Source organism: Strix uralensis, chromosome 5, assembly GCF_047716275.1.
Source record: "Strix uralensis isolate ZFMK-TIS-50842 chromosome 5, bStrUra1, whole genome shotgun sequence".
Lineage (NCBI taxonomy): Eukaryota > Metazoa > Chordata > Aves > Strigiformes > Strigidae > Strix > Strix uralensis.
Window position 1 is genome coordinate 88,976,214 of NC_133976.1, and position 26,831 is coordinate 89,003,044.

General features: G+C 44.5%; 1 protein-coding gene across 6 annotated transcripts in view; it reads right to left on the reverse strand.

Annotated features, from left to right (window-relative positions):
- Positions 1-26,831, reverse strand: part of PARVB (parvin beta) — a 67,723-nt gene that overhangs the window by 26,839 nt on the left and 14,053 nt on the right. For 2 of the 6 annotated variants that reach the window (XM_074872155.1, XM_074872160.1), the window contains exons 2-4: positions 15,604-15,693; positions 12,727-12,797; positions 2,945-3,047 (exon numbers count right to left, since the gene is read on the reverse strand). In XM_074872155.1, the coding sequence (XP_074728256.1) occupies positions 2,945-3,047; positions 12,727-12,797; positions 15,604-15,693 (264 nt within the window). Of the gene's footprint in view, positions 1-2,944; positions 3,048-12,726; positions 12,798-15,603; positions 15,694-18,262; positions 18,381-20,943; positions 21,338-25,462; positions 25,482-26,036; positions 26,146-26,831 lie in introns of those variants that run through there. The other 4 variants (XM_074872157.1, XM_074872158.1, XM_074872159.1 and 1 more) reach the window with 4 other exon arrangements.

The window sequence follows — 26,831 nt, forward strand, 5'->3', positions numbered from 1 at the left end:
TACTTCAGTTTGATAGGCTTTACTTCAGGCTAGCTGAAGGTATGAATTTAACCTAAAGCAAATTTTGCCTCCTCGAACCATCAGAAGTCATAGTTTCATATGACCCACAGGTTTGTACTGGCTTAGTGGAATTAATTTAAAGAAGTAAATTGGTACAACCTTGTCGTGTTGTGATGACACTGTCACATCACGGCTGATTACTTCTAAAAATGAACTAATGCAGGAAATTTTGTAAAATGTCATTAGTAAAATCTGAATTGTTTCTGTAATATAACTATTTGTTGCCAAAGTCATAGACAAATTATTCTTCTCTTCCTCTGCATTTTAGCCCTTGCCAAAGACACAGGAGCTGAATTTCTCTAAAGAAGAAAAAAAAAAGAAAGAGAGCTGAGGAATGTGGGATAGAGTCCTCCAGCCACCAGAGCAATGGGAACAGCTGATCTCTTTTCTCCCTCTACCCTGGGGAAAAAAATGATCAAACTCACTCTGCTGCTGAGACTGGGAGGTCAGGACTGGTTGAACATATTCCAATTATATATACAATTCCAGTCTTTAAAACAAACAAAAAAGCACTTCACCAAAACTGTTTTCACAAAATGGGATGGGCTTCAACTCTAAAGATTCTTTCAGAAACATTTCAGAGTTGTCAAAACCTATTATTCCAATAACTGAAATATTTCTGCCCTCAAGTTCAAGAGTATGTTTCTTCTGGACATTTTACCGAGCTGAAGATACATATACCTATTTTTTTTAAAGTGACAGAAACACAAAAGTACTTTAATAAACCAAACAGAAGAGAGTTGCGGGCTACCAGCTCACAAATAGTCTGAACATTTTGACTGTTTCTATCAATCTACAGAAGGAAATTTTTATCAAGATGTGAATAATTTTAATGGGAAAAATGTTCTTTGGCCAAGATGTCTCTGAGTCATTTTTAAACTGACTACCAGAACATGCAAATATTGTATTAAATTATTTCTGATGTTTTTTAAAAAATTATAATACAAGGTTCATTTTTTGGTCATATATTATGGCTGCTATCTGTTCTCAGTCCAGGTTAGCTGCCAGTCAGCAAGCAGAAATGTATTCCCTTTCACCCTGACACCACGTGTACCAAGCCACTCCAGCCTTGCTGAGTGGCACTGCCTGTACCTTGATGAAATCAACTGAACAAGGAGCTCCACCTCCATTAGTTAGATAGCCATTTGCTAATCTCTTACTCTGAACTTCTTCAAAATAAACCCACTGACAAGCCGTTGCCTTTCATCTTTTTTTTTTTTGTGTCTGCCTACCAAGACAGATCTTCTTGAAACATCTCTCACGGACAAGGAATGGCAACTACCCTGAAGTTTAATGACCCTACTTTATTATTTATCAGCCTTTCCTGCAGGCACCAGAAGAGAAGACTTGCACAACAGAGGTCTGACTTAATTCTGAGGCCTTGAGCATCAGGAGCACCACCACAAGCACCATAGGCTTTGCCTCTTGCATCAATGAGACAGCACGATGATGGATAGATTCAGTAATACATGTCTTGCTGGAGAAACCAAGATGAATAGATTCAGTAATATAAAGCCTTGCTGAAGAAACCAACACACCACTGAAGAAAAACATAAGATTAGGGCTGAGCTGTGATAGCTTCAGGTCAGGGGAGAAGCATTTGCTCTCCAATCAGAGGCCCAACAGGAAGAAAGTGAGGAAAAAACAGTCCAAGTCAACTCTCAAGCTGCTGGATGTACATGCCCACCCTCCCTCCTGTAAGATACACTAAGCCCAACTGAGCTCCATACCTATATACGTACGTATGTACATGCAACTAAGCACTTTCTGCAGGCCTGAGGGTGGAACAGGAGTGTAAGAAAGCAGTGACACCTGTGACAAATGGCTACAGTGACATGCACTACCACCTGCTGAAACAGCAGCGTCTGCGTGTTCAGAAGTACAACTGGATTCACACAAATGCTCCCCAACTAAAATTAACTCTACACCCTGTCGGGAGGGTTCCAGCTGCAGTCGAACCAAGCAGCGTTAAAAGTACTCCTGTTCTATTCCTCAAGGAATTTTTGAGGAGTTTTAATTGCACACAAAGTTAATTGTTGTTAACCAATTTTAAAAGCTTGCAACTGTTCACCAAAACGCTGCAGACCTGTTATTTAAGGGGCAGATGCAGCAAATGCAGTAAGCAGCATCTGTTAGCACCAGTGGAATTAGCCCCACGAGGTCCCCTTGCCCCACTCCAACACGTACATCCCCCACCCCAGCCCACTCTTGAAAACACGTCATAAGTAAACTGAGAGCAGACTATCTGTCTCCAAGAAACACTGTGGATTTACAAGGGCACTTGAAGCTTCCAGCCTCTTTGTTTGCTAAAAGCACCCCCATAGATCACTGCATCATCGTCAGGTTTTCTCCATTGTGTTTCCCACATAAACACAGACATTGCAAAAATGTAAGGGGGTTGTAAAATTGCAGTTGCTTAACTGAGTGTATCCTTTCGTGAATCACTCACACATAAACGCACATTATGAGTATGTGCCTGTTGCCACGCGTTCTCTTTTTCTCATTTTTTTCCCCTAAAAGTAATTCTATCAGGACCTTAAAAAACCTCTCAGCCCGTAAGCTTTCTGAAGCAAACCAGACAGACAAAATTTTGGACCACATGGCTTCTGCTCGGTCCCCTGCTGTAAGCACCAATCTCTTCACCGTTTTTCTGCCACATATTTCAGTTGTCTGGACTCTACTTGGTCCACAGGTACCTAGGAACCACCTGGACTTCCTGCCCCTCAGCTGACGGCCCGAGGAGAACAGATGGGAGAAGCTGACGCTGGAGCTATCGATGCCTGGTGAGATCCTGCACAGACCAGCCTGCTGCCTGCAGCTTTGGAAGAGATTAACTTTGGGCCCCTTCCCGTCTTTGGGGCCACCTCCTCTAGTGTGAACTCACCCAGCAGCTTCTGCAGCACCTGCCCATCATAAAGGTCCTCTTCAAGCTGTTTAACAATGATTCTCTCCTCCACCAGCACATCATTAATCCAGTCAATGAGAACCTGGATGTACAGAAAAGGGAGACAAATGTCTAAAAAACACTGAAATATGTTATTTCCATCCAAGGCAGCAATCAGGAATATAAAACAGAGCAAGAGTAGCCATATTTATGGTTTATTTTATAACATATTTATGGTTACTTTATAACATATTTCCAAGATGCAGAGAAATAACATACAAAGAGATGCTTTTGCTCTATCGTTTTTAATTCAGGTCTTGCAGCATGGCAATTCTAGTGCCCTCTATTTTTCCTCATTAAAATGTCTCCTTATTGCACCCATTCCAAAGCAAGTAGCAACTAGCAGCTCAGCAACAATAACCTTTGCTACTATCTATGTTCTTCAGGTCCCGAAACTCATGTGTTACCTGTTTTATGTGAAGAGCAGACCTGCCAAGGGATGACAACAGTGCCACGCTCCCACCACGATCTCTACCCTGAACAGATGTGAGTGGTGTGCCAGAAAGAAGAGCTTCAGAGGGGAAAGGGAACGCTCCTACTAACAGGAGCTAAACAGACCCACGAGGTAGATCCCTGCCATTAGCAACAAGACAAGGCATTTTATCTTAAGCTATTGCAGAATACAGAAGTCAGGAATGAAAATTTTGGTCAAATGGGCCTGATAACCACTCTACAACATACATAATAGTCCCCATATGCTGACTACTGTAACTATAAAAATCATTCAATCACCTGCAATAGAGGAATGAACATAAAGAACCTTTAAAAGGGAAAAGAACTGAGTTAAGTTTTCCAGGTGCCAAAGATAATAGTTTCCAAACAGTTACAGGAAAAACAGCCTTGACTGTTTGAAGTTGGCAGTAGTGCCTTCCTCCAATTTATTATTTGGAAAATTAAATTACTTTCACAAAAATAACAACAGTTCTGTGGGAAGAGACACAAGTGTTAAATCCTGCTAAATCCTTGATTCTATAAGAGGAGAAGAGTACTGCCAATCATAAACATGCAAATTGCATTAACTAGAGCCACCTAAAGCAATAAGACTCATTTAAAAATGCTGTAGTTTTTAATCTGCTTCATATAAAATTGTGGATTCTTTATATTCACTTTCTGATTAGATCCCATACTTCTGCCTCTTCTCAGCAGTGATGATGGCTAAGAATGTTTTAGGGCTTTAATACACATGAGACTGTGAAACAAAAGCAAATAAACAAAATATAGACAGGCTTGCACTGGAAAACACCCACCTTGCACTCCCAGGAAACACGAGCATTTGAATATGTTGGTCACAAGGACATTTAAGTAATTCAGCCGGGCTACTGAGGTTCACTGGATCTACCACCCTCACATAAGTTTTGCTAGGCTTAGTGTCCACAAAGAAGCTGGCAACCCAAACATGAAATACTAATGCTTCATGTACCTCTAATCTATACCTTTAGTACTTCCAAAGCACACTGAAAATGTGCAGGGCTGAAACTCAGCTCTAAAAATAGGGTAAATGACAAATTTTAGCTGGGTGATACAGCAGCAAGTCTATTCATGGAAAGCAAGGATCAGCATCAGTGCTCATGTATGTAAATCACTTCTGCCCTCTGAGCTGCCCAGGGGGGTGAAAAATATCAATAATAAAAGTGACTCCTCTAAAGACCTTTCTTTCAAAATGAAGCTTTTCTGGTAAGTTATTCACTAGTCAGCAGCAGCAACTTGTATCAGAAGCAATCTTCTCCAGAGCAGGTAAGGAAGAGTGGGGCGATGTTTGAAGAGAGATGTGGACACAGAGGGATGTGCTCTGCCCCGGTGCTGCCCCACTGCTCCCCCGCGGCCTCGCAGCACCCTCAGCTCTCCCTTGGGCTATTCCCGCTCCCTGCGCTGGGCAGTCACAGCTACCTGCCTTGTTCCAGCACACCTCGCCGAGTCAGTCCACGCTCTCGCATACACCTAATGCCGTTGTTGGGTGGGAGGGTCACACAGTTTCTCCCTCTCCTTCCCCTGCCTCACATCTCCCTCCTGCAACACCTTCATGGCTCGTGCTGCCAGTGAATTGACAGCCCTAGCCACTGGCACACCGGCGACCCCCAGCACCAGGGGTCTGGGCTGAAAGGGGCATTGCAGCACCCTGCCCGGGCAGATACAGTCAGATACAGTCAGATACAGTCAGATACAGTCACTCACCCTCCTGCTTCGGCTGGCTCACAGGAGCAGTGCTGGGAAGCCTGTCTCCTGACACGTGCTCCAACATGCCCTGGAAACCATCCTGCTTCTGTGTCACATAGCCTGATATACATATGTGTGTATATATATATATATATATATATATCTCACATATGGGCAGAGGAAAATGTCAAGTGAAACAAAGAAATTGCCTCAACAGTAAAGTTTTTTTACTGTTAAGCAGGAATTCTTTATTAGCAGTGCTGAGGTCTCCCTGGGGATTCTCCACCTTAAGGGCTCCCAAGAATTAGCAAGGGACATCAGTTTCCATACGCACAAATCATACATATTCATTAGATTTCCTGGAAAGGGCTGTCTTATGATAATGAGTTCCCAGAATTCATTTACATAGTCCAAGCAGGTGTAGTGAAAAGAGAGTGAGGGTCTTTGGTGGTCGAGGGAAGAAGTAAGCAGTCTTCCTCACGGTGGTCGCTAGCTGACCTTCTCTCCAGAGCAGGCGCTGTGCAGTGAAGTCCAGGCGCCTCCTTCCTAAATCAGCAGAATCACCCTCCCTATAACAGGGTCTCTGTGTCCTTTTGTTCGAGTCCCCCTTATCTTAGTTTGCCCATTCTAGGAGTTGCCCAAGCGCCCACTGAAGGCCTTGAGTCTGCTGTCGGTGATTTCTGTCGGGAGCCTAACAAGTGTTTTAATCTTTCCTAAACAGACAAAGGGACCTAAGGAAACAGTTGAGGAGTCCTTGAGAAACAAATGAAGGAAAACACAAGCAAAGCTGTCATACATCACAGTTTAGCCTTAATAATTGTCAGAAATTCATTTGTTTGAGCCCTTTCACAAGACAATTGCTCTTTCTTCATTTTGCCCTCTAGCAGTTCTCAGGACGCTCTTCAGCAGCCTCTGGATCAGGTAAACTCTCCCTGCCCAGTCCTCCTCCTCTAGATTTAAATCTAGGGTTTCCATAAAACCAGGTCAGCTATCATCTGGCATAGGGCATCAAATCTTTAGATTTCCTTTGAAAACCCCAACCCATATTAGCTTCTCAGAGATTAGGGCCAGCAGAAGCTAAATGCAAGACGCAGCCTCAATAAAACAGTCAGCAGAGCTTTGCTCTGCAGGTGGGGAACCATGATCCCATTTGGGGAGAAAACTCCAATCAGCTGGTCCTTTTCTCTTTCAATCTTTTTCAGGGGATACAACATTTATGGTAAAGGGCTGGAGAGACACATTAGACAAGTTACCAAAGGATTATCACAGCTGGAAGGCAATGAGAAGAGATATACCAACTTTCACCTCAAAAACTGTTCACCAGTGAGACAGAAAAGTGAGTCCTAAATAACAAGATACTTTCTCATCCCAGATTATCTAGAAAGAGATTTTCGAAGCCCATCAATAAGGTGACTGCCCGGTTCCAAAACGATCCACATAGACATCAACAGAAAAACAACTGCAGAAACCAAAGCCTTAGAAGATTTAGGTCTTCCATGAGATTTACAGAGCAGATTTTCAAAAATTAACTGACATCCAGATGAAATTATCATTTGATAATCAGATTCCTTTACAGTCCCTACAGGAAGAGGCCAGATCTCCAAAAGTCCTCAGAAGCTCTGTTAAAGGAAGACTCAGGAGGCTGAACTATTTGAAACCATTAATAAACATTTTATTTTGTCTGTCCTGTGCTGAATGGTATTGAAGTCAGAATCTAGGAAATGCCAAGGTATTAAAGTGTGGAAGTACCCTCTAATGTAGGAGCCAACATCCCATTTCCAAGAGTGTAGGTACACCAGAAACACAAAGTGGCTTTGGGTACAGGGTGTTAAAAAAGGGAAATACTTACACTATGTGCTACTTAATGTTTCAGGGAAATGTAGCACTGAAAAACTTTTGGCAAAAAAAGTACCTAAAAGAGATACAAATTAAACAAGGTCTAGCCATAGTTACTTTATTATTTTAATAGTTTGCAACCTGAATGAAAGAAAAATATCAAAAAGAACATTAGAACTTCTTTAGTATTCAGACTACAACTCCAGCTCTGCTAGAAAAAAAGAATTTGCAATTTATATTTAAGAAAAAAAAAATCCAAGTGTTTTTTTTTAACAGCCCTTGAAGACTGGCAAGTGCTGTAATTAAAAACCAAACAAACAAACTCCAAAAATCTGCTGTCCCACCTCTTGATTTCCTGAGTGTGCCTTAATTAGGAGCCTGGAAAAATCTTTCTGCACAGAGGGTTTTTTTAAAACTTTTACAAGTGAAATAAAGAACCATATTGCTTACTGAAATGACGAACATGCAGAAATACTTTCTGACTCTCTGCTCACGGAAAGTCAGCTCTCCAGTTCTTTTCAGTTGCTCCTTCATGCAAGGACAGAAGCAGACAATATTCAATAACCTGACAATATTCAATAACCTGAACATCCGAGAATTTACGTGGCTTGATATGGGCACAGAGCTCTTGGTGGGAAGCAGATGGAAGGTGCAGACATGGAGCTTCTCCTGTGCCTGAAAATACACTTAACTTCAATCTATCTGGTCTCACATTTCTGTGCCTGCAGCTCACACCTCTGCAGTTCAATACCACCTTTTAAGCTCAGACTACACTTGCTGCATTAAGTAGTGTAGGGTGTAGGAGAAACACCGCAGGGCCGAGGAAGTGCTTCACTGCGAAGCCTGTTCTCCCAGCCTCAGCCCTACACCGTGCCTCGCCTCACCCCAATGGCCGCTGAAGCCACCCCAAGGTCCCACATGCAGCCAATGACCTTCAATACCCCTGAGACATCACCTCATCCAGTGCTCGGAGACTCCCAAAACAGCATGCAGGTACACGAAAGCGTTTGTTAGGTCACTTAACTTGTCATACCTTCATAAAAAGCTGCTTTTCTCTAGTCTTCTATAGTATCTGGGATCAGCAGTGTGATATTAAAACTTTAATACAATACCCCCACATCCTCAAAGCCATGCCTGCCCTTTCATGCATATCCCTATTCACATAAAACACTTCTGAACTGCATCAGATGCTCAGACACATGCGTTCACAGTTGTAAAATTTCCAGCAGTGCTTTAAATTCCAATACAATCCATTTATTGTATCATTTCTAGGACAAATGCATATGCCTGGTTAAATGAGCCATGTTACATTACTAAACACTGGGCTGAAAACTGAAATGCACCACGAGGCAGACAGCTGAAACACAAGAGCGCTAGAAATCTAGAGGGAAAAATGAGTCTGCCTGGCCGATTTGGTTTTTCAGTTCATGCAAAATGGGTTTTTACCTCAAACTTCACCAGCTCAGAAGTACTTTTGTGCTGCAGGCTGGCACATTCAGAGTTAATCAGCAGAGTTCAAGGGCATAAGAACCCCACAGTCACCAGTATACAGTAAGGAGCAAAATGGAAAACAAGACAAAACACATGAACACATCTGGCACAGTGGGAAAACAGGAAGCCCAGTCACCAAAACCAGCAAAGAAAACCCTGATTTCAATGACCCTTTCACCCCCGACTTCTGGGAAAAATAGGAAGAGATCAAAGGTATACAACCCTCACTGGCTTCAGGGTTGAGCATGAAAATTAATACTAAAAATTCATATTCAGGCCTGGAAACTACTGACTAAGCACAAAGCACTGGCAGCCTGTAAACAAAGAGAAGGCTTCTGGTTTTCAAAAGCAGCCCACGGAGCATTTCGGAAGCACAGTTTCATCCCGTCACACGTGAAACCTGACCAAAAGGACAGTGGCTTCATTTTGGTTTTCTCTTCACCACAGTGAATTTAAAAAAGCCATAAAATTAGACATGGAAAAAGATAGCAATTTCTAGGACAGTGAATGATTTACTACCGAAGAGAATGTTTACTCATTTCAGGCAGGAACTAGAGCAGCAGCGTTTGGATCTGTATTAAGTTTAGGTGAGGCTTTAAAGGCCAAAAGTCGTTGCAGGCATCAGCCAATCTTACAGAAGCCTCTGCAGGGAGGGAAAGCATCTTGCAGCCATCACCTTCTGTCTCTCGTCAAGGCAAGGCACCTTCAGACGGGACCCAATTCATCTTGCAAGCTGCTGTTCTAAAATTTTGGATTCAATTAGTAGAAGCTCTTCTTCATACTTTTCCTACCAAAATACATGAGAAAAACCTTACGAAGTCTGCCTCTTATGTGAAACGTTAAAATATCTTTTCAAAGTCTCTGACTCAATTCCTACAGCCTATTAACTCTAATTCTGTTTAGGATGACAACCAGCAATAAAGCTTTTGACACTTTTACCCTTCAGCCACATCTGAACCAGAAAGGGGAAGAAAGATTCGTTCCACCTTTACATCCAAACACGAAGAAACATACCTGAACAACAAGGAAAGCACACATAGATCAGCCTTTTTTTTATATATATTTTTTTTTTTTTTAAGTATTCAAAAGAGAGCTAGAAGAATCCCCAAACACTCTTTACAATTAGTGAAATGGACCCACTAAGGGAACTTTATATATTAATGGAAACTGAATTTTAAACAGATTCACAATAATATACAGTCTAGAAACCTGACTCTGAAGTATACAAGGAGAAATTCACGAAACAGACCAAATTTATAGTTCAAATGCTTAAGTCAGTCATATGAGGCAATGAGTAAAAGAAGCTCACACATTTCAGACACCAGAAATAGATTATTTTGTGAATAAATTATTTACACATATATATATAAATAAAATTGTAACTCATCTCCCTTTCCCTGATCTGAATTTTCAGCTTTAGGTCTGTTTGGCCATGTCCCAAACTGTGTTTGATTACAGGCAGAGCAAACAAAGTGAGGAAAAAAAGGCTGCTGGCCACAGAGGGAACTTAGTTGAACACTTCATATGGACAAATTGTGGCCAACTATTTTTAGAACACAGTCCATGATGATAACAAACAACACTTTGAGGCATAATTCTAGTCCCTGATGGTTTTCATATGTGCGAGAGGACTTAAAGCAGGCATTTTACCATTCCCAGCTAAGCAGCCTTCAACAAAGGGATTCACTGTATATTTGCTTTAGTAAGAGTGAGGAATGAGGCTTTTTGTTGGTTTTTTTTTTCTGTTGGTCTGTGTTACCACAACGCTACACAATGCCTCTTCAGAGTTACAATGGCTCTGTGAAAAGCTCTTCCAAACGCTCACACAAGCTTCCACTGATCAATCCACTATGCATATAATTCCTATGGCATGAGGCTAGCAGAAATTAAAACAACATTTTGTGGAGACAAAGAGATATTGAAGCAGTGTCAGCAACACACATCTCTGCTGTTGCTCTGCACTGAGCCCCATTTACCCAACTGCATGTGCCTGGCAGAGCAGAAACCCCCAAACTCAAGGATGGCAAACCACTGGCGTGTCTAACTCTGGTGCTGAAAGAGATTTGGGCTGGCACCAACGAAACTAAGTCCTACTGCCAAATTTCAGAAGGCTCTATTGCTGCTATTGACACATTCCTCTCTGAGGGGAAAAGAGAGAACCACTTCGAACTATGAAAACCTCCATCTATTCAACTCCTCACTCCTTGCTAGTTCGTGGAGATCTCTCATTTCAAGCTCTGTGGAGCAGGCAGCTTTTCTGCTGGCTGCTTAGCACAGCACCCGGGCTCTTGGAAAATGCCATTAATCACTGAAGAACAGAAACCAAGGAAGAAACTGCTCTTGTTTTTTTGCATTATCCAAACTCTGTGGCACAAAATAGGGTTTCTCAACATAATTCCAACCTCTCCCTGCCTTACAGATTCACACCAACGTAGTGTTAAATATTTCTCCAGCTGAATCTCTATAAAACCTCTCAACTGCTGAGAGGTATGCAAATGATTAGCAATTACCTAAATTACATCATTTTCAAGTAGGCACTCTACAGGACCCATCTCTCCCCTGAGAATGATCCCAAGGAAACAGTCTCCAGTTACATGCTGTTCCCAGCACCAGCTGCTCCAGTTCAGCTGGTAATACGTTACCCTCTCTTCACGCAGGTGTAAACGGCCGTGGTGAACCAGAGCCCGGTGCTGCAGCGCACTGTAAGCACTCACACACGCTCTGGAGTGCTGCTCTAGACTTGATTTCCATTCCTCCTGAAGGTTTTCCAGTTTCCAAACTGGAAAATATAACCTTGCCGATCTATGACATCCAGGGAAGACTCACAAACTCGTATTAAATTCAACAGCAAAATTCCCAATTTAAAAGCAATTCTGATCTCAGTATCAAGTCTCCTGCATCACAGAGCGCGTCTGGTTCCTTCACTGCAACGACTCTGGTTCAGCTGAATTATTCACGATATTATCACTGCTCCACTAGCAAAGAAACCACAGGACATTTTGAAAGAGTGGTGCAAGACCTCTCCACCTTTTGAGAGAATTAATGGATTTAGGTACTAACAAAGAAAGAATGTGCAAATTTACTTAATTTAAAACCACAATGTATTCCAGGTGAATTAGAATAACAAAGAAATTTGAGCACAGCTCCTTGCTAAACTCGGTTTGATGTGGGTTTGTAATCCTGAACAAGTTATTGCAATGTCAATAACAGATCACTGGGCTTGTTTTAGTGACGTACCGGGTGAGCAGTTTGCTGAGGCACTCTGTGAAGCTTATGTGTGCAGCCAAGGGGCACAGGTTTCCTGGCAGGAACGCGCCACAGCTCAGTCCCCCATCTGGAGATGGTATACACTATCCAGAGTTTTCATACTCGCCCAGCTACACCTGCATTGCTGTTTCTAACAAAAATAATTTCTAAATATAATTTGAAAATAATAAAGAGGAAGTGTAGTGAGAAGTGTAACACAAGTAGAAATTCTTTTTGGAAAGAGATCACATTTGTTCAGAACCATCATCCCTTCTGTTCCTGCTCAAGCTTTCACTACGTTAACCTCAACGACTTAACCGCATAGCGAAGGCTCTCCTGAACACTAGTCCTTCAGGATCAAATCCTCCACCATACCTGGCAGAAACTATGAGCGCTGCTGAGGCAGGAAGCCCCACTTCGCACCAGCACAGCTGGGAACACCGTTACCAACACCTCGGGCAGGTGTCTCCAGTGACAACACAGATTCAGGACAATCTGAGCCCCACCCCAGCACACAGGTAAACTGAGAACTTTTCTTTAAAAAAAACCAACAGAATATAGGGCACAAAGAATGTCAGTTCCAACTTTCTTGTAACACTAGAGGTCTCCTCACTGCTCCCTGCCATGCCTTTGCTCACTTCAGCCCTACTCCTCCTTCTCCTGAAACCTGACTGGTGCTTCCCAAAGCTCCTAGGTTTACGTGCAGCGACTGCAGGTAGATTCAAGCTAAGCACTGATCCTCGCTGGGATAATCACACGGATGGAAACGGACAATGGAGCTTTACTCCGTAACTACCACCAGCACCTTGACATCCAGCCTTTTCTTGTTTCTCTGACAGTTGCTTTTAGCTTTACCTTGTTGATGACCTCACTTTTCACAGATACACTTCAGTAACAAGTTGTTATTCCTCAACTGTGTTCTTGGTAACCAGCTTGTGAATGATTCCAGCTTGCTAGTTAAAGATTTGAAGAAGGACAAAATAGCGATTTCCTACCTTTATCAGTTCTTTGAACTTGGGGTCTTCTTTTGAGTTAGGATCAATCATAGTGCGTTCCTCATTCTCCTCTGTCCAAGTAAAATGGGAAAGTTCAGTGAGATCCACTTCAAATGTACACTGCTGAAATACTGGCAACAATTCCTAATCACGAAGTGGCCTGTCAGCTGATCAAGAAATGACAGTGCCTACTTGTCATCTTAGCAAGGGAACACCCAAGGGTCAAAGTGTTAGTCATTTCTAGAGACACACAGAAAGATAACGCAGCCCTAACTTCCCTAAAATAAGGTTGTTTCCACTGACCTTCCCCAGCTCAAACCTTGCTGTATGCAGAATCCTTCAGGGAAATCACCGTCCTCTCTACCCTGTCGGGCATATTAACACACCCAAAAGTGCAACTACTTTTCTCCCTCTCCTCAATTTGTATTTAATTTCTGTTTGAAAACACCTGTCCCAAATTACACCATCTTGAAGAGCACAGCAAGCTTACGGCGCTACACTCAGTGCAGCTGCTGAGACCTGGGCTGACGGTTTGTGCCTCCGCTCTCTGGTTCCCTGAAACTTGGTCACACACGTGGCGCTGCGTGCATGAACTCCTCGACCTCTGGTTAAGCTGGAGAAGGAAAATTACCCCAATTTATATCAGTTGTACTTGAGCGTGGGGGAAGAACATAAAATAGATTTCTCGGGTGCAAAGTCTTCTATTTCTTCTGTTGCTGGGAGATGGAGAGATGGGAGAAATGCTCTCCAATGGCCAGCAGAACAACCACGAGGCATGAATATAAAGATTAATTTTCAGAAGGGATAATTTGATACGGAAATACTGGTAGCAAAATCAGCTTGAGCTCAGTAAGGCTAACAATCAAACAACCTTTGGCAGAATTATCTTCACAACAGCACATATGGACACGCGCATCACGCACATGTTTATATGCTGCCGTAGATATGGATACCGGTATTTCGGAAGCAGCTTGAGCAAGTCTCCTATTTTAAACTCTGGTGCTTGCTTTCAAGTAGCTGACCTCTCCCTGCACCCTTCATTTTAGCTCCTTTAGTAGCCAGGTGGTAGCTGTGACCCAGATCCTGTCAGCAGAGAGCAAACCCTGGCTACTACACAACAGAAACGCAACAATGGGTGACGGTGTCACATGGGTGACCATGGATTTATCTTTAGCTGAGTCTAGACAGGCCGTATGGAATCCCATTTCCCTACTGATTTCTGAATTCCTTCCAGCATGACAACAAAGGAGGGGTTTTGGTATGATCACTGGTCAGGCAGTGCCACGCTGCCCAGGGGAACCCGTTAAAACCCGACAATGACCAGCCGAGAGGGGGTTCCTCTTGCAGCACCAGCCTTCCCTGCTCTCGGGTGGAAACACCACACTTGCACATCCCAGGCACAAGACACTACACCAGCAAACTCGTTACCTTACTCACCCAGGCATTTGGGGTCAGTATTTCCCAGGGGCCCTCATCTTTATGGAAAAAATAAGACCCTGCTATCTGAACATACTTGACAAATTTCCACAAACCTATGAAAAACCATGAATCCTTTTGCTGCTTTTTCTTCCCTGTGTTCCTTTTCTTCCTCATTACCGCCTAGGATGAGTCAGGCAGTCTGGTTGTAACGAAGTGACACCCCCTACACACCCAAAACACTGCTAACTGAAACCCTGAACAAGATTTGAGCCATAATGGTACACGATTCACCACAGAACTTTGCTGAAGGCTCACCAGTGTCATGGCTTTGCATGACAGGCCTGCAGGAGTGGTCCTGCACCTTCTCAAGTCTTACACAAGTGGTACCTAGGAGAAATTGTTGGAGACACTCCTGGTCCATACATATTCACAGAGCAATCAACACTTTGCCCACGTCTCAGAAGAACAGTACTTTGCATTTCCTACTGCTCTTCTAATCAAAAAATCTAAATGACTAACACTGTTTTGTTTTTCATTTATGGTTTATTATTTGTCTCTGTAACAGCTTGCTTCAGCTAATTCTGTAGATTAAGAAACATATGGGCAGGAAAGAAAAAAGTGTTTTATTCCAACAAGTTTTAAATACTTTTTGCTATCACATTACGCTGTTGCTCTTGTAGGGACTCGGAGAGGGGAGGGAATGGAGAGAACGGGAATTTGAATATTTACCTTCTTTCTACAAAGCATTGCTTGTTTTACATGCTTCTATCCTAATCACATTTAATTACTATTTTCAGCTGCCTAAATGCTCATCTGTTCATTCAGTACCGGGTCCCATTTTGCTGTACTGTCACTTGGAAAGTGGCAGCAGGAACCCGAGGAGGAACACGGCATCCACCAGTGAACAGCAGCGTAGTGTGTAGGTTGAGACAAGGCAGTCTAAGGGTTCCACAGGAACCATGACACGTGCTTCTGCTACAGGCTTGCTGTGGGCTGGTCCTCTTGCACTTCAGTTCCCCTCTGTGTATACAGAGAGAGAAGATACCACTCCCTTACCAAAGAAGGATGTCTGTCATGCACTCGGCCAATCGGTTAAGGGAACGGAAATAAATCTTAAGCAGTATTTTCCATCTAATTCTTTGCACACCTCAACTTTCTACCTTCAGGATGATGACAGAAAAACTCAAGTTCTCTGCCAATTCACTGAACAAGTCCGTTTTCCCATAAACTACCTAGTTTAAGTGTATCTGCATAGTGGGCACTGCTCTTTAAATTCCATTTTAGCCCTCCTCATTTCTAGTCTACATGTGACATGCAACAGCTCTCAATTCTCATGCACAGTTCTCTCAGTTGCAACTGAGCCATCTACGTTCAGCAGTAAAGCAATGGATATGGGGGTCACAGTGGCCACCTTCATTAACAATCACTTAGTGGAGGTCTGTAGTGTGAATACTTTACCTAATAGTGTGTCTTCTGGATGGATGTCCACGGTGCTTGGGTTCATTGGTGCGTTGATAGCATTTTTACCTTCTTCTTGGAGGTCACTCACTGAATAGAGGTAAAAAACAGAAAAAAAGACTGTAATAAATGCAAAGTTTCCAGCTATGTAGGGGTTGCAGAGGGTATTCAGAGTAAGAGAAAACATCTGGTAGATCCATTTCAAAATGGGCCCACAGTTTATGGAATTAAGAACTGCAGCCGCAGTGGAAAATAAAATCAAAGTAACATCCTTTTATAGCTTCTTATTAAACTGAGCCACCACACAACTGGCTGAAAATATTTTGCAAGAAACCCCATTCTGTGGTCAGAGCAACCTCAGAGTGCTTGTTTCTCCAGAAGGAAGGGGTGTGAGCTTTGTCTGCAGGATGGCCCAGATCTAGAGCAGACAGAAAACTGTAAAATCAAGCTCCTTTTCTGACAGCACGACCACCACTCATCACCACCTTTCCTAGCTGCAGAACACGAGGAACTGCAGCCTGCTACTGGCCTTATTAAAAGTCGCAGAGAAGCCCGGGGAGACCTACCAAATAAAGATGAAAATGTATTTAATTCTAGCATTGCTGCTGGCTAAAAATAGATGTAGCACGACCTGGTGAACACAAATCTGGAATCTGAGATTTCAAGCTCTTGTCCTAAGCCTCCAACTCTCAGTTGGGAAAGTCAGTAAAGTACCCTTCATCAATAAAATGGATATTAAAATACTTCCCTATGTCCTGCCATATGGGAGGAACTGAACTTGAGGACAAGTATTGAATAATCCTTTACTATCTTCACAGAGCCCGACAGAAAGAAAAGCACTAGCAATGCTCTAACACTTTTACACTCTACAAAGCACATTTCCCCCTAAACTCAGATTTTATTTATTATAAGCCAAGCTATTGAAATACATGCATTTGAAAGACATGCATTTGAGAGAGGAGAACAAAGACACAGTAACAGTCCCATCCATCCAGTGACAGTTCTGTGTTAGCACGGACTAAGATAATTTGTGGCAGCATTTGTGGTACTACAGTCTCCTTGGACCTGGGAGAGGTCCAAGTCCCATAGTCTTTCCAGGGAAAAGCAAGGACTTTAAAATAAAAAAGGTCTGCTAGACAAATTTTTCTGAGGAAGGAAAAGGAGAAACGGTTAACTAACAGTCACAGCATCCCAACAAGCACTTCCTTCAAGGACAGTCACTACTCCCCTTTCCCACTGGAAAATCAAACCACAGGCTAATCATTTGCATGCAGTCTGCAAAGGTTACAAAACCCTACATCAGTACTTGCCTTTTTCCTGCTTGAAGGAAGGGGGAAATACAGAGATCCTGCTGCCCCAGAGGAGGACAGGAAAGAAGACGACACTACCTTCTCCCATGGATACTTGAAACAGGTGCTTAAAACAAGTCACCACATTTCTTAATTGCAGTTCCAAGACGTTGGACATAATTTCGTAAGAAATGCTGTTCTTATGTTCTGCGAGCAACCAACACCGGTCTCCTATTTTGAGACTTTATGGCTTATGAACCATGATAGAGCAGCTGCTTAGAGCTAAGGCGGCACAAAGCCTGGGGGAAGGGGGGGCTGCCAACAGTAAACTCAGTTCTGGGTTGTGGACCTTCTGCAACGGGAAGGGAAGAGAACAGCACTGACACAGCAAACAGAATACACTGTCTGCAGGCTGAGATTTAACCTTCTGAATAAATGTCACTAGTAAAGAAACTCGCAATTACCCCTTTTCTGCACTCATTCTTATGCACTTGGAAAACTCTCCAAACAAAAGCCAGGGAGTGAAGAGACCTCATGCCAGCTCTAACAGCCTGCCTGACCCTGCCCCGCCTGCATCTGCACCCAGCTAGAGCCTCCTCACCCGGCAGCTCCTGCGCTGGGATGCCAAGAGGGGTACAGCCACCAGGAGGCACAAGAAAAATCCTGGGGAAACTGGACATTACAAGGAAGATTTTTAAAACCCTGCTAGGATTATAAATGCCCCAATTCCACTTAAAGCAGACTCCTTTTGGAAGTACCAGCCTTGCTCCGGGATGTAACTCTCCATCACCGCAGCATTGCTGTCATTCTGGGAGTGCCAAGTGTTCAACAAGGTCAGGGCATCGCTGTTCCTAACGCTCTGAGAGTGCTGCCAAGTTCCTCTGGGTACTGAACACATGGTACCGTCTTCAGTGTATGATATATAAACAAAATGCTGCATACATGTCAAGCCAGAATACTTTTAAATGCAGCTAAACTAGTTTTATTCCCAGAAATTTAATTAAGATGATACACATGCTCTTTTTTTTTTTAATATAAAAACGATCCCACTCTTCCTAACAAAAATACCTTGTTTCTGAGCACTTTGCTAAACTGAAAGAAAACATTAATATGAATTTGTGTATTACACCCCCATCCCTCACAACACAAAAAGCCACATAAAACCCTTACACTTGCCTTCAGACCCAGGGTGGCTGGGCCAGATCCCACAGGACCAAAGCCCCTTCCTACCGCTACCGGCCAAGCACGGCTGGGGCAGCAGAAAGCCTCCCAAAGCCCGCAGCCCAGGGAGAGCCCTGCTTAGAGAGCCCGTCCCCAGGCCCCAGGCAGAGAGCTTAGGAAGGGATTCTTGCTACAGACACGTTTCCTACCTCCTTTTTTGCGCCTCTTACACAGGAGCGCTGCCATCCCGGCCCAGCAGCACTGACAGGTCGCAGACGAACCGCACGGGCCGGCTGAACGCTGAAGGAGCGGCAGCAACTGGGTACGGGGCTGCCACCTCGGGGCTGCCAAACCTGTGTTAATTCGGGCACAGTGACACTGGAGCAGGCCCTAAGATAGCCTCCCAGCTGCTGGGGGGGCGGGGAGGGAGGACACAGCGCTTGGCCATGGACTCCCAGCCAGAAATTCCTCCCTGTCCTTGCCGCTTCTGCAGGGAGCCAAGCGCCTGCCGAGGCCTGCTGCGGGCTGCCTGAGAGCAGCGCCTCAAAGATGGTGTTTCCTCTGCAAGGAGCTTCCACAGAAGGTCACCTCCGCCCTCTGGCCAAAGCGCAGCTGCGTTCCCCACCACGACAGCTTGCCCCAGGAACACACAGGTTCACAGAGCAACAGCCAGGACACAGAGAAGCAACTGCGCTCAGGAACACAAATTTCACAGAATCACAGAATGGGTTGGGTTGGAAGGGACCGGAAAGATCATCTAATTCCAGCCCTCCCGCCAGGGACAGGGACACCTTTTCCCAACACCTGCTGCACTCCATGCTGCGCTTGAAAAAACGCCGAGGACTTTTTCCCTGCTTGTTGCCCCCAGTATTCACTTATCACTGTTGGGCAAAGAAACAGAAGCAGGAAAAGGAAACTGCGCCACAACGCTGGAAAAAAAACAGAGAATCCACAAAGCAGCAAGTGGAGACAGTTTAAATAATAGTCAGGATGGAGCAACAGCTACATTTCTGAAAAGAACCTGATAAATTTACAACAAAGGCTGGCTTTCAGCCCATGCCTTCCCAAACCCAAAGGTACTGTAAAAGATGATGGATATTAATTGATTGGCAAACGCCAACCTCCTCGACTTTGTATCAGCAACAGTGGCTTTGCTGTAAGATTTCTAGCAGCTCCTTACATCAGAGTCACCCACGCAGGAGGGTATTTTACTGGTAGAGCAGAGCTGCGCTTACACAACAGGTTCCAGTCATGGTAGGTCCCACACGAGGAATTACTGCTCCCTGCCTGCTCTCCACCTGCCCATCCACAGGTCCTCTTCTTGTCCCCTTCCCTTCCCCACAGCAAACACCTTCCTGGGTTGTGTTGGCATAGTTCTTTGCTCTCTAAATGAGATCTGTGTAAAGCACCTTTCTCTAAAGCCAGATCATTTAATTTCATAGACCAGTCAGAGGAAACCTGCAGTAGGGGAAGACAGGAAGGGTAGGAAATTGAGTACAGGCTGGAGTAGCATCACCTGGTCCAGGCTGGTTCCCAGCAGAACTTTGCCTGTATCTGTTGGCCCGGGATGGTTGGTTTGCTCCTGCCAGCACACCACACCACACCAAACCACACCAGAGGTGTGCCTCAGCCGTGCCAGCAGAATTCGTATGGGCAGCCCCAGCATCCAGGGAATGCTCTCCTGGCCACAAAAAGAGTTTGCCCCCACCCTGACCCACAACGCAGACTCTGCTAAACGGTTACAGCCTTAACATAAAACTTGCTGATGGTCTACATGATTCAGCTGTGAACTTACTCAGGACAAGTCAGGTGTAACTACAGGCACAGAAAGATGATGTCTGGCAGAATGAGTTATGATTTCTCCCAGATGTCTGCTATAGCCTCCCTCCCTTCCAGCTGGATATCTCCTCTCCGAGCAGATCCTCAATTAACAGGCAGCACTAGTCCTCTGAACCACTTCAGTACCCCATCAGCCAGCACTAGCCAAGTCCAAATGTAACAAGGGACGGGCAAGTGGCCAAGGCATTCAGCAAAAACCTTGAATGTTTCCCTAAATCAGAAATTTAAATTCACGAATAAAAGGTCACCTCTCTACCAGTCCCCAGGAAAGCAGCAAGGGTTCCTGGCAGTCCTCCGGTGTTTTAACAATCTCCTGGCAGTGTCAGCAGTCAACATGATTTAGTCACGCTGGAAGCTGTGCTGGCCTTTCAAACAAATTAATATAATGAGCGGATCGGACACACACATGCTCCAGAGCACTACATCTGTAAGCCAGGCAGGCTGTCTCGGTGCATGGGATTACACGCAAGCTGCACAGAACAGGAGCAATTAGCTGCAGAAAGCTGGAAGTGCCACCAGAGCTCTCAAGGATTTCTCACAAGTCATGAAATGGCCTTTAAAGTCAGCAGGAGCGCTATAAAAAGATGTCCCCGCTTTCTCCTTTTTGTAAGAAAGAGCAAGCTGATGTCAACAATTTGATCCTTTCTGCTTTCACTCTTAATAATTTTAGTGTAATTTTAAAAGATATCAACAACTGCATAGTTCACCTCTTGAGTCTTTACCATTCACCACCTTGTTATTAAAAAATCGACCACAAGCTTCTGCCTTTTACAAAAACAGATGGTAAATGCTACTTAATTTTAGCTCTAGTTATTTCCGACTGCAAGGCTGAATCCCACCCTGCAGAAAGCAGCAGCTGTTGTGACGCTGATCACGGGTTTCTGGGTACGGCGCTTTCCTTCGCGTTCGCCGGCGCTGAGCTGGCTCCGCAGCGCTGCCCGAGCACAACTTTTACAGCAGGTACTTCCATGTCGCGATTAAACCCGAACTTTGGCAGCTATCAGACTGCTTTGTTACCCTTGGCTCCACTACAGATGGTTTGTTCAAGTACCTTTGTCACCCTCTTCGCCCAGAGCAGCACACAGCCGGGAAACGTCCAACGACCAGGTAACACGAACTGCACGGAAGCTCTTCCTGCGCCCGATGTCTGGCTGCTTCCCCGGCTTCCTTGCTCTTCCCAGAGGCAAAACCACGACCAGCTGCACTTTTGTGACTCGCCTGCCTGCAACTCATATCTTAAGAGTTCAGATAATTGCATGCAAAATCAAAAGTCCATATTCCAGACTATTTCTACCCACTCAGACCAGTGACACGACCCTCATTCACTCACATCTCAGGTGAGACGTGGCCACAGGACAGCTCCTGAGGAAACAGCCCACCCTGGCAGAAAAGATCAACCATCCGCTGGAGCTCCCGCTTCCCTCGGGAAGTGTCAGACCAAAAGGCAACAGGTCCCTGGTGGGTAATGAAAGGGCTCAAACAAATAAATTTCTGACAATTAAGACTAAACTGTGATGTCTGAAAGCTTTGCTTGTGTTTTGCTTTGTTTGTTTCTCAAGGACTCCTTAACTGTTTCCCCAGGCCTCTTCGTCCGTTTAGACAAGATTAGACAACACTCCCTACGTAAATCACCAATAGCAGACTCAAGGCCTTCAGTGGGCACTTGGGCAACTCCTAGAATGGGCAAACTAAGATAAGGGGGACTCGAACAAAAGGACACAGAGACCCTGTTATAGGGAGGGTGATTCTGCTGATTTAGGAAGGAGGCGCCTGGACTTCACTGCACAGCGCCTGCTCTGGAGAGAAGGTCAGCTAGCGACCACCGTGAGGAAGACTGCTTACTTCTTCCCTCGACCACCAAAGACCCTCACGCTATTTTCACTACGCCTGCTTGGACTATGTAAATGAATTCTGGGAACTCATTATCATAAGATACCCCTTTCCAGGAAATCTAATGAATATGTATGATTTGTGCGTATGGAAACTGATGTCCCTTGCTAATTCTTGGGAGCCCTTAAGGTGGAGAATCCCCAGGGAGACCTCAGCACTGCTAATAAAGAATTCCTGCTTAACAGTAAAAAAACTTTACGGTTGAGGCAATTTCTTTGTTTCAGTAAAGACCCTGCAGTGTCTCTCTTAAGCTGCTCCTCTGTTTGCCTGTCACAGACCAACACACGCAGCCCTGCACACACAGAATTTCCACCCGATGCCTAAAACGCCTTCACGAAAAGTTGTCTTCAGAAGTGTAAGCCTTCTGGGAGCATTTAAAAAAAAATTGTTTTACAAAAACTGGCATTTTCCAAGGAAAACTGTTGTACTGAAAGATTTCAAAACCAGCCCCAAACATTGTGCATGCTGATACACTAAGGGTCTTTGTCTCTTTTCTAGAGACAAACCACAGACACAACTCACCAGTCTGCTACTGCATTACTAATTGCTTAACATTTACAAAAGGCTCTGAGATCTTTTGATAGAGACTGCAGGAGAAAGACAAAGCCTCCATTAATTATAATAGAGAATTAATAATCCCAGGCAGATCAAAGGCAAAGACTTGATCAAATCCACATAAAGGCACTGTATCAAGGGACTGCATTCAAAGCAGAACTGTGGTAATAAAGGAAATTATTTATATGCCTCAGCAGGCAGACAAGGCACTCAACAGCCAGGCTCTTTTGCTGAAAGAAACAGAAAGACTGACGAAAAGGGAAAAGTAAAGCTAAAGGCAACTTTTAGGAAAGGGCTGTAATAATGCTTTTGGTTTAGTTGCAAAGAGCAGGCCATGCTTGCTCATATGGATGTGTTAAACTCGCCTGTTCTGTGACTGCCGGAACAAAGACCTCCCCCTTATTTTTGCCAGGGGTAAAACACACATCTAGCAGGGTAGCAGTGTATTCAATTCTTCAGCCAGTTGGAAACGCTTATGAGAAGCTGCGGCTTTGTTTTGCTTGTGAGGGTGAAATACAGCTTTCAGATTTTCACCCATGACAATTCTTATTTTTCTATCGAGTTGTTGAGGGTGGGGGGAGGGTGAAAAAAGAATTTGCATTTTTCCATGGGTGACACCTGTGTTGAGATAGGCAATATTAAGATGGGTACAGCTGTCCTGGCCAAGCCCTGCACGTGTGAAAAAGAGAAGAGGAAGGCTGCACTGAGGCAGAATAGGAACAGGCAGAGATGGAGCCACTTGAGAGAGAAGAGCGCTGAACAGACCGCAGCGGCCACCAGCGGCATTCAACTTCACCAGCACTGGCGACTGAGCACCAAACCAGACAAAATGAGACTCTGTAATTACTAAGCACACAGATCTTTAGCCAGTTATGTGGCCCCTTTTACTTCAGCAAGAAAACTGAACCCTGCAAAAAGCGAGCTGCTGCGCACTGAGCCAGTTTTCTGCTCCCGCTGGCCGCAGGGCCCTGCGAACACTGCGCTGGGGCTGCCGAGGAGGAGGAAGGAGGGTCCTGTCCTCAGCCAGCCGCTGCCACGCTGCGCAGCCTCTCCTCAGTGTCAGCCATGGACAACACAACAGCCAGCAAAGCAGGACTGACTACCTCAGGACTGACTGTCCCACACTGCGGGAATAACCGAACAGATCCCCCCTCCGGTATTTATCTGCCTCTGGTAGCAACTCCCAGAGCCAGAGCTGCCCCACGGCTGCCTGGGCACAAACAGACAGTGGTAAAAAACAAGGTAAGCCCTCAGTACTGACACAGAGCCGTTGTTATTAACATCGGGCTCTTCTTTCCAGCAGTCCTACCATTCCCATTCAAGCCTCACACCTACCGAAGGACCAGACCAGAATTCACGTCAGCATTTGGCTCCCCAGCTGCTGTGGTCTCCTTCTGTTCAGCTCATGAAACAGGTCTAACACCCACTTAGTACAAATACTTAACTAGGAATCCTTTGAAATAGGTTCTGCAAGGCAGAACAGCAAGATGCAGACTGGCCAAAGCATACAGAGAGCTATGGAACTAAACAAGTCAAACTTGGGATTCGTCATTTTGCTGTAAATCCCTGTTTCTCATTCCTTCCGTTATTGCCTTAAGTCACAGTTGTGTAGCTGTCTTCATCATGCTGTCAGCAAAGGGGCACCCCAGACACCATCTCCACCCCCAGCTGCCACCCACCCTTCCCTTCTGCTGGCACTAGTGGTGGCAGAAGCCACATTAAGGCACAGAGTGGGGACATAGTGTGCAGTAAGCCTGAAAAGTAACCAGATAAGAAAGGAAAAAAAATATAAAGTTCATTTTCATGGTATAGACACACAAACTCTAATGATGGCCAAAAAAACCAAACAAACAACCCAAACAAAAAGAATCCCCAACCAGCAGAAATAAGAGTGTGGAAAGAATGATGTTTTAAAGTTAAAGTATTTATAAAGTTACACCTAAAAAGGTGAGGTTTTCAAGTATAGAAAAAGCCACCCAGTAGATACTGACCTAGCCAGCTCTGCTTCAGCCTCCCTGCATCGACCTTACAACAGAAATCCCACAGTTTTGAAAATGGCACATTTTTTAAATCACCTTTCCTCATGCCGGAGAGGTGTAAGTGTATTTTTAAGCAGCTCTCTGAGGCCTGGAACCAGCACCTGGCTGAGAGCAGGACCCCACAACTTAACAGCGTATATCCATTCATTTCATGGACGTGAGATTTTTCTCCCCCATTTCCTGCCTCTTGAAAGAGCTTTTGCACGGCCTTGTTAATAAATGGGAAAATGTTTGGGGTAAGGAGAGGGTCCCAAGACCTCAAGCATGTATTTTATTTCTAAGGCAAAAATAAAATACTCTCTAAAGTATCTACCCCTTCCCCAGCAATCCTAAGAACTAACACACCGAAACTATACAGCTTTTATACTCCAGGACATGAACTGGCCATACCTTTGGCGCTTGCTCTGCCCTGAACTTGTAAACAGATTGCTTAAATCCCAGAGATTTTTGACAGGGAAAAGCCAGGCTGCTGCCTCAAACATCACAGGCAGTATCTGCAGCTTGAGAGGATAGTAAAAGCAACGAGGGAAAGCTACGCTCCTCCCCCTGCACACAAGTTCTACTTGAAAATGGGGAAAGGGTACTTTCTCAGCGCCCCCCCAGTACCAATTCCATCAGAACATTCAAAAGGTCATTTCTTCCCCCGAAGTAGTGGTGGAGGATTACATTCTCCCAAGCATAACTCATGAGCACCAGGACAACTTCCACCTGAAAGGAGGATGCGGAGTCAAATTAGCCTGATGAGAACAGAGGAAAAGAAAAAGTCTGATATCAAGAGGAAAGGACTGAAGGAGACATCTGGCCTGTATGCGCCCCCAGTAGAGAACCTACAAGGCATTTTAAGTTTACTGCCATCAATTCTCCATGAAATACCATATTTTACCATATAGTGCTTAGTACTCTCCAAGGCTTCCGTGTGCTCCTGCAACCAAAGCAGATGGGCACAAGCAGGTAGGGAACAGCACGTTCACAGTCTGGGATTTCCATCTGAGATCCCCAACGAAGCAGGTTGATTTCTGCAAGGTGCCAAGCACCAACAAGACTTTTTTAACCAAAAAGCAACTCCAGAAACAACAATCAACTCACTACTTAAGGTATCCGTGTCTGATGGGTCCAGCCAAAGCAAATCACTAAGGGGAGAGAGCAGAAGCTGTCAGAAGCAGCGCTAACAGCGTACTCTGGAATAGAGGTGCCTAGTCCATTCGTTCAATTCTTGTCTTCTGCACCATAAAGAAATCTGGGAGAAAACAGCACTTCAGTTTACTGCCTTCTACAAGCTCTGTCTCTGATCCCACATCCAAATCTAACTGTGCAAACTTTATCAAGCAGAACACTCTGCATCGAAAAAGTCTCTACTGCGGCTCATAGTAACACGTTTTACAACCGAGCTGGTTTCCATCCTTCCCCAACTTCTTTCCACCTCCCTCTCATGGTTTGACACTTCATTTGTTGGTACCCGAATGAAACCCCCTTAGTTAACTGCCCAAGCAGCATTACCCAATTCAGCTTCCTGCTTTCCCTATATCCTTTGCCCCCCTTCCCAAAGGCACGAAGAGGTTAACAACCACCACCAAAAGCAGTCCCCTGTGCAAACATGAAAACATTTGATGTTGTTTGTTCTTCTGAACACGTCAAGAGAAGTAGAGAGTAACAGACTCACTTCTGAAGGCAGCGATGGCAGGTGAGCACAAGAAGTAACAGAAAGGCACCGTCTTCTCCAGCTGATAGTACAGAGCTCAACAAACAAACCTCACTCAGATGGAAGGGAGGCTACAGCTATGACTTGCAATTCAAAAAAAGCAACTTTTTTGCTTGTGCAACATGATTCTACAGGAAGAATAAGCTGAGATAAATGACCCTGCAAACCACAAGAAGTCCATATGCCTAATCACTGGAATTGCCCAAATATCACCCAGAAAGACAAGTAAAACCCTGAAAAACACTCATTTTTAGCAACTATATTTGCAAGACACATGTTGAGGGTTTGCTAGTAAATGCTAGTTTTCAGTTCAACGGAGGGACAGGCAGTGCTCCAGACTAGTAGCTTTAACCTAAACACTCAACACACAGTTTTTAGAGTACAAAATACCGAGGGTTGCTCAGGCCCAGCTCTACCTTTCCTGTGTCCTACCCGCATCCAGGGCAGTAGAGCAGAGTACTGAAAATGGCACTATGGAAGCAGACACTGCAAAATACAAAGAAATTTTCTCAATGGTTTCCAGACAAGTCATATGTGGAAAATTATTTTAGTTGTTGCTCTGAGCACCAGAGGAGCCTGCCAAGAGAAACACTTCAGTGATAAGCACTACAGACCTCACAGTAAAAGAAAGTCTGGAACTCAGAGCCCACGGTCAGATAAAAGCCAGTCCAAGGGGAAGGTACAGTGAAGACAGCAGCTGCCATAAAAGCATTCAGATGCTTACTCTGCCACATTTAAGTAACAAATAGACACCAC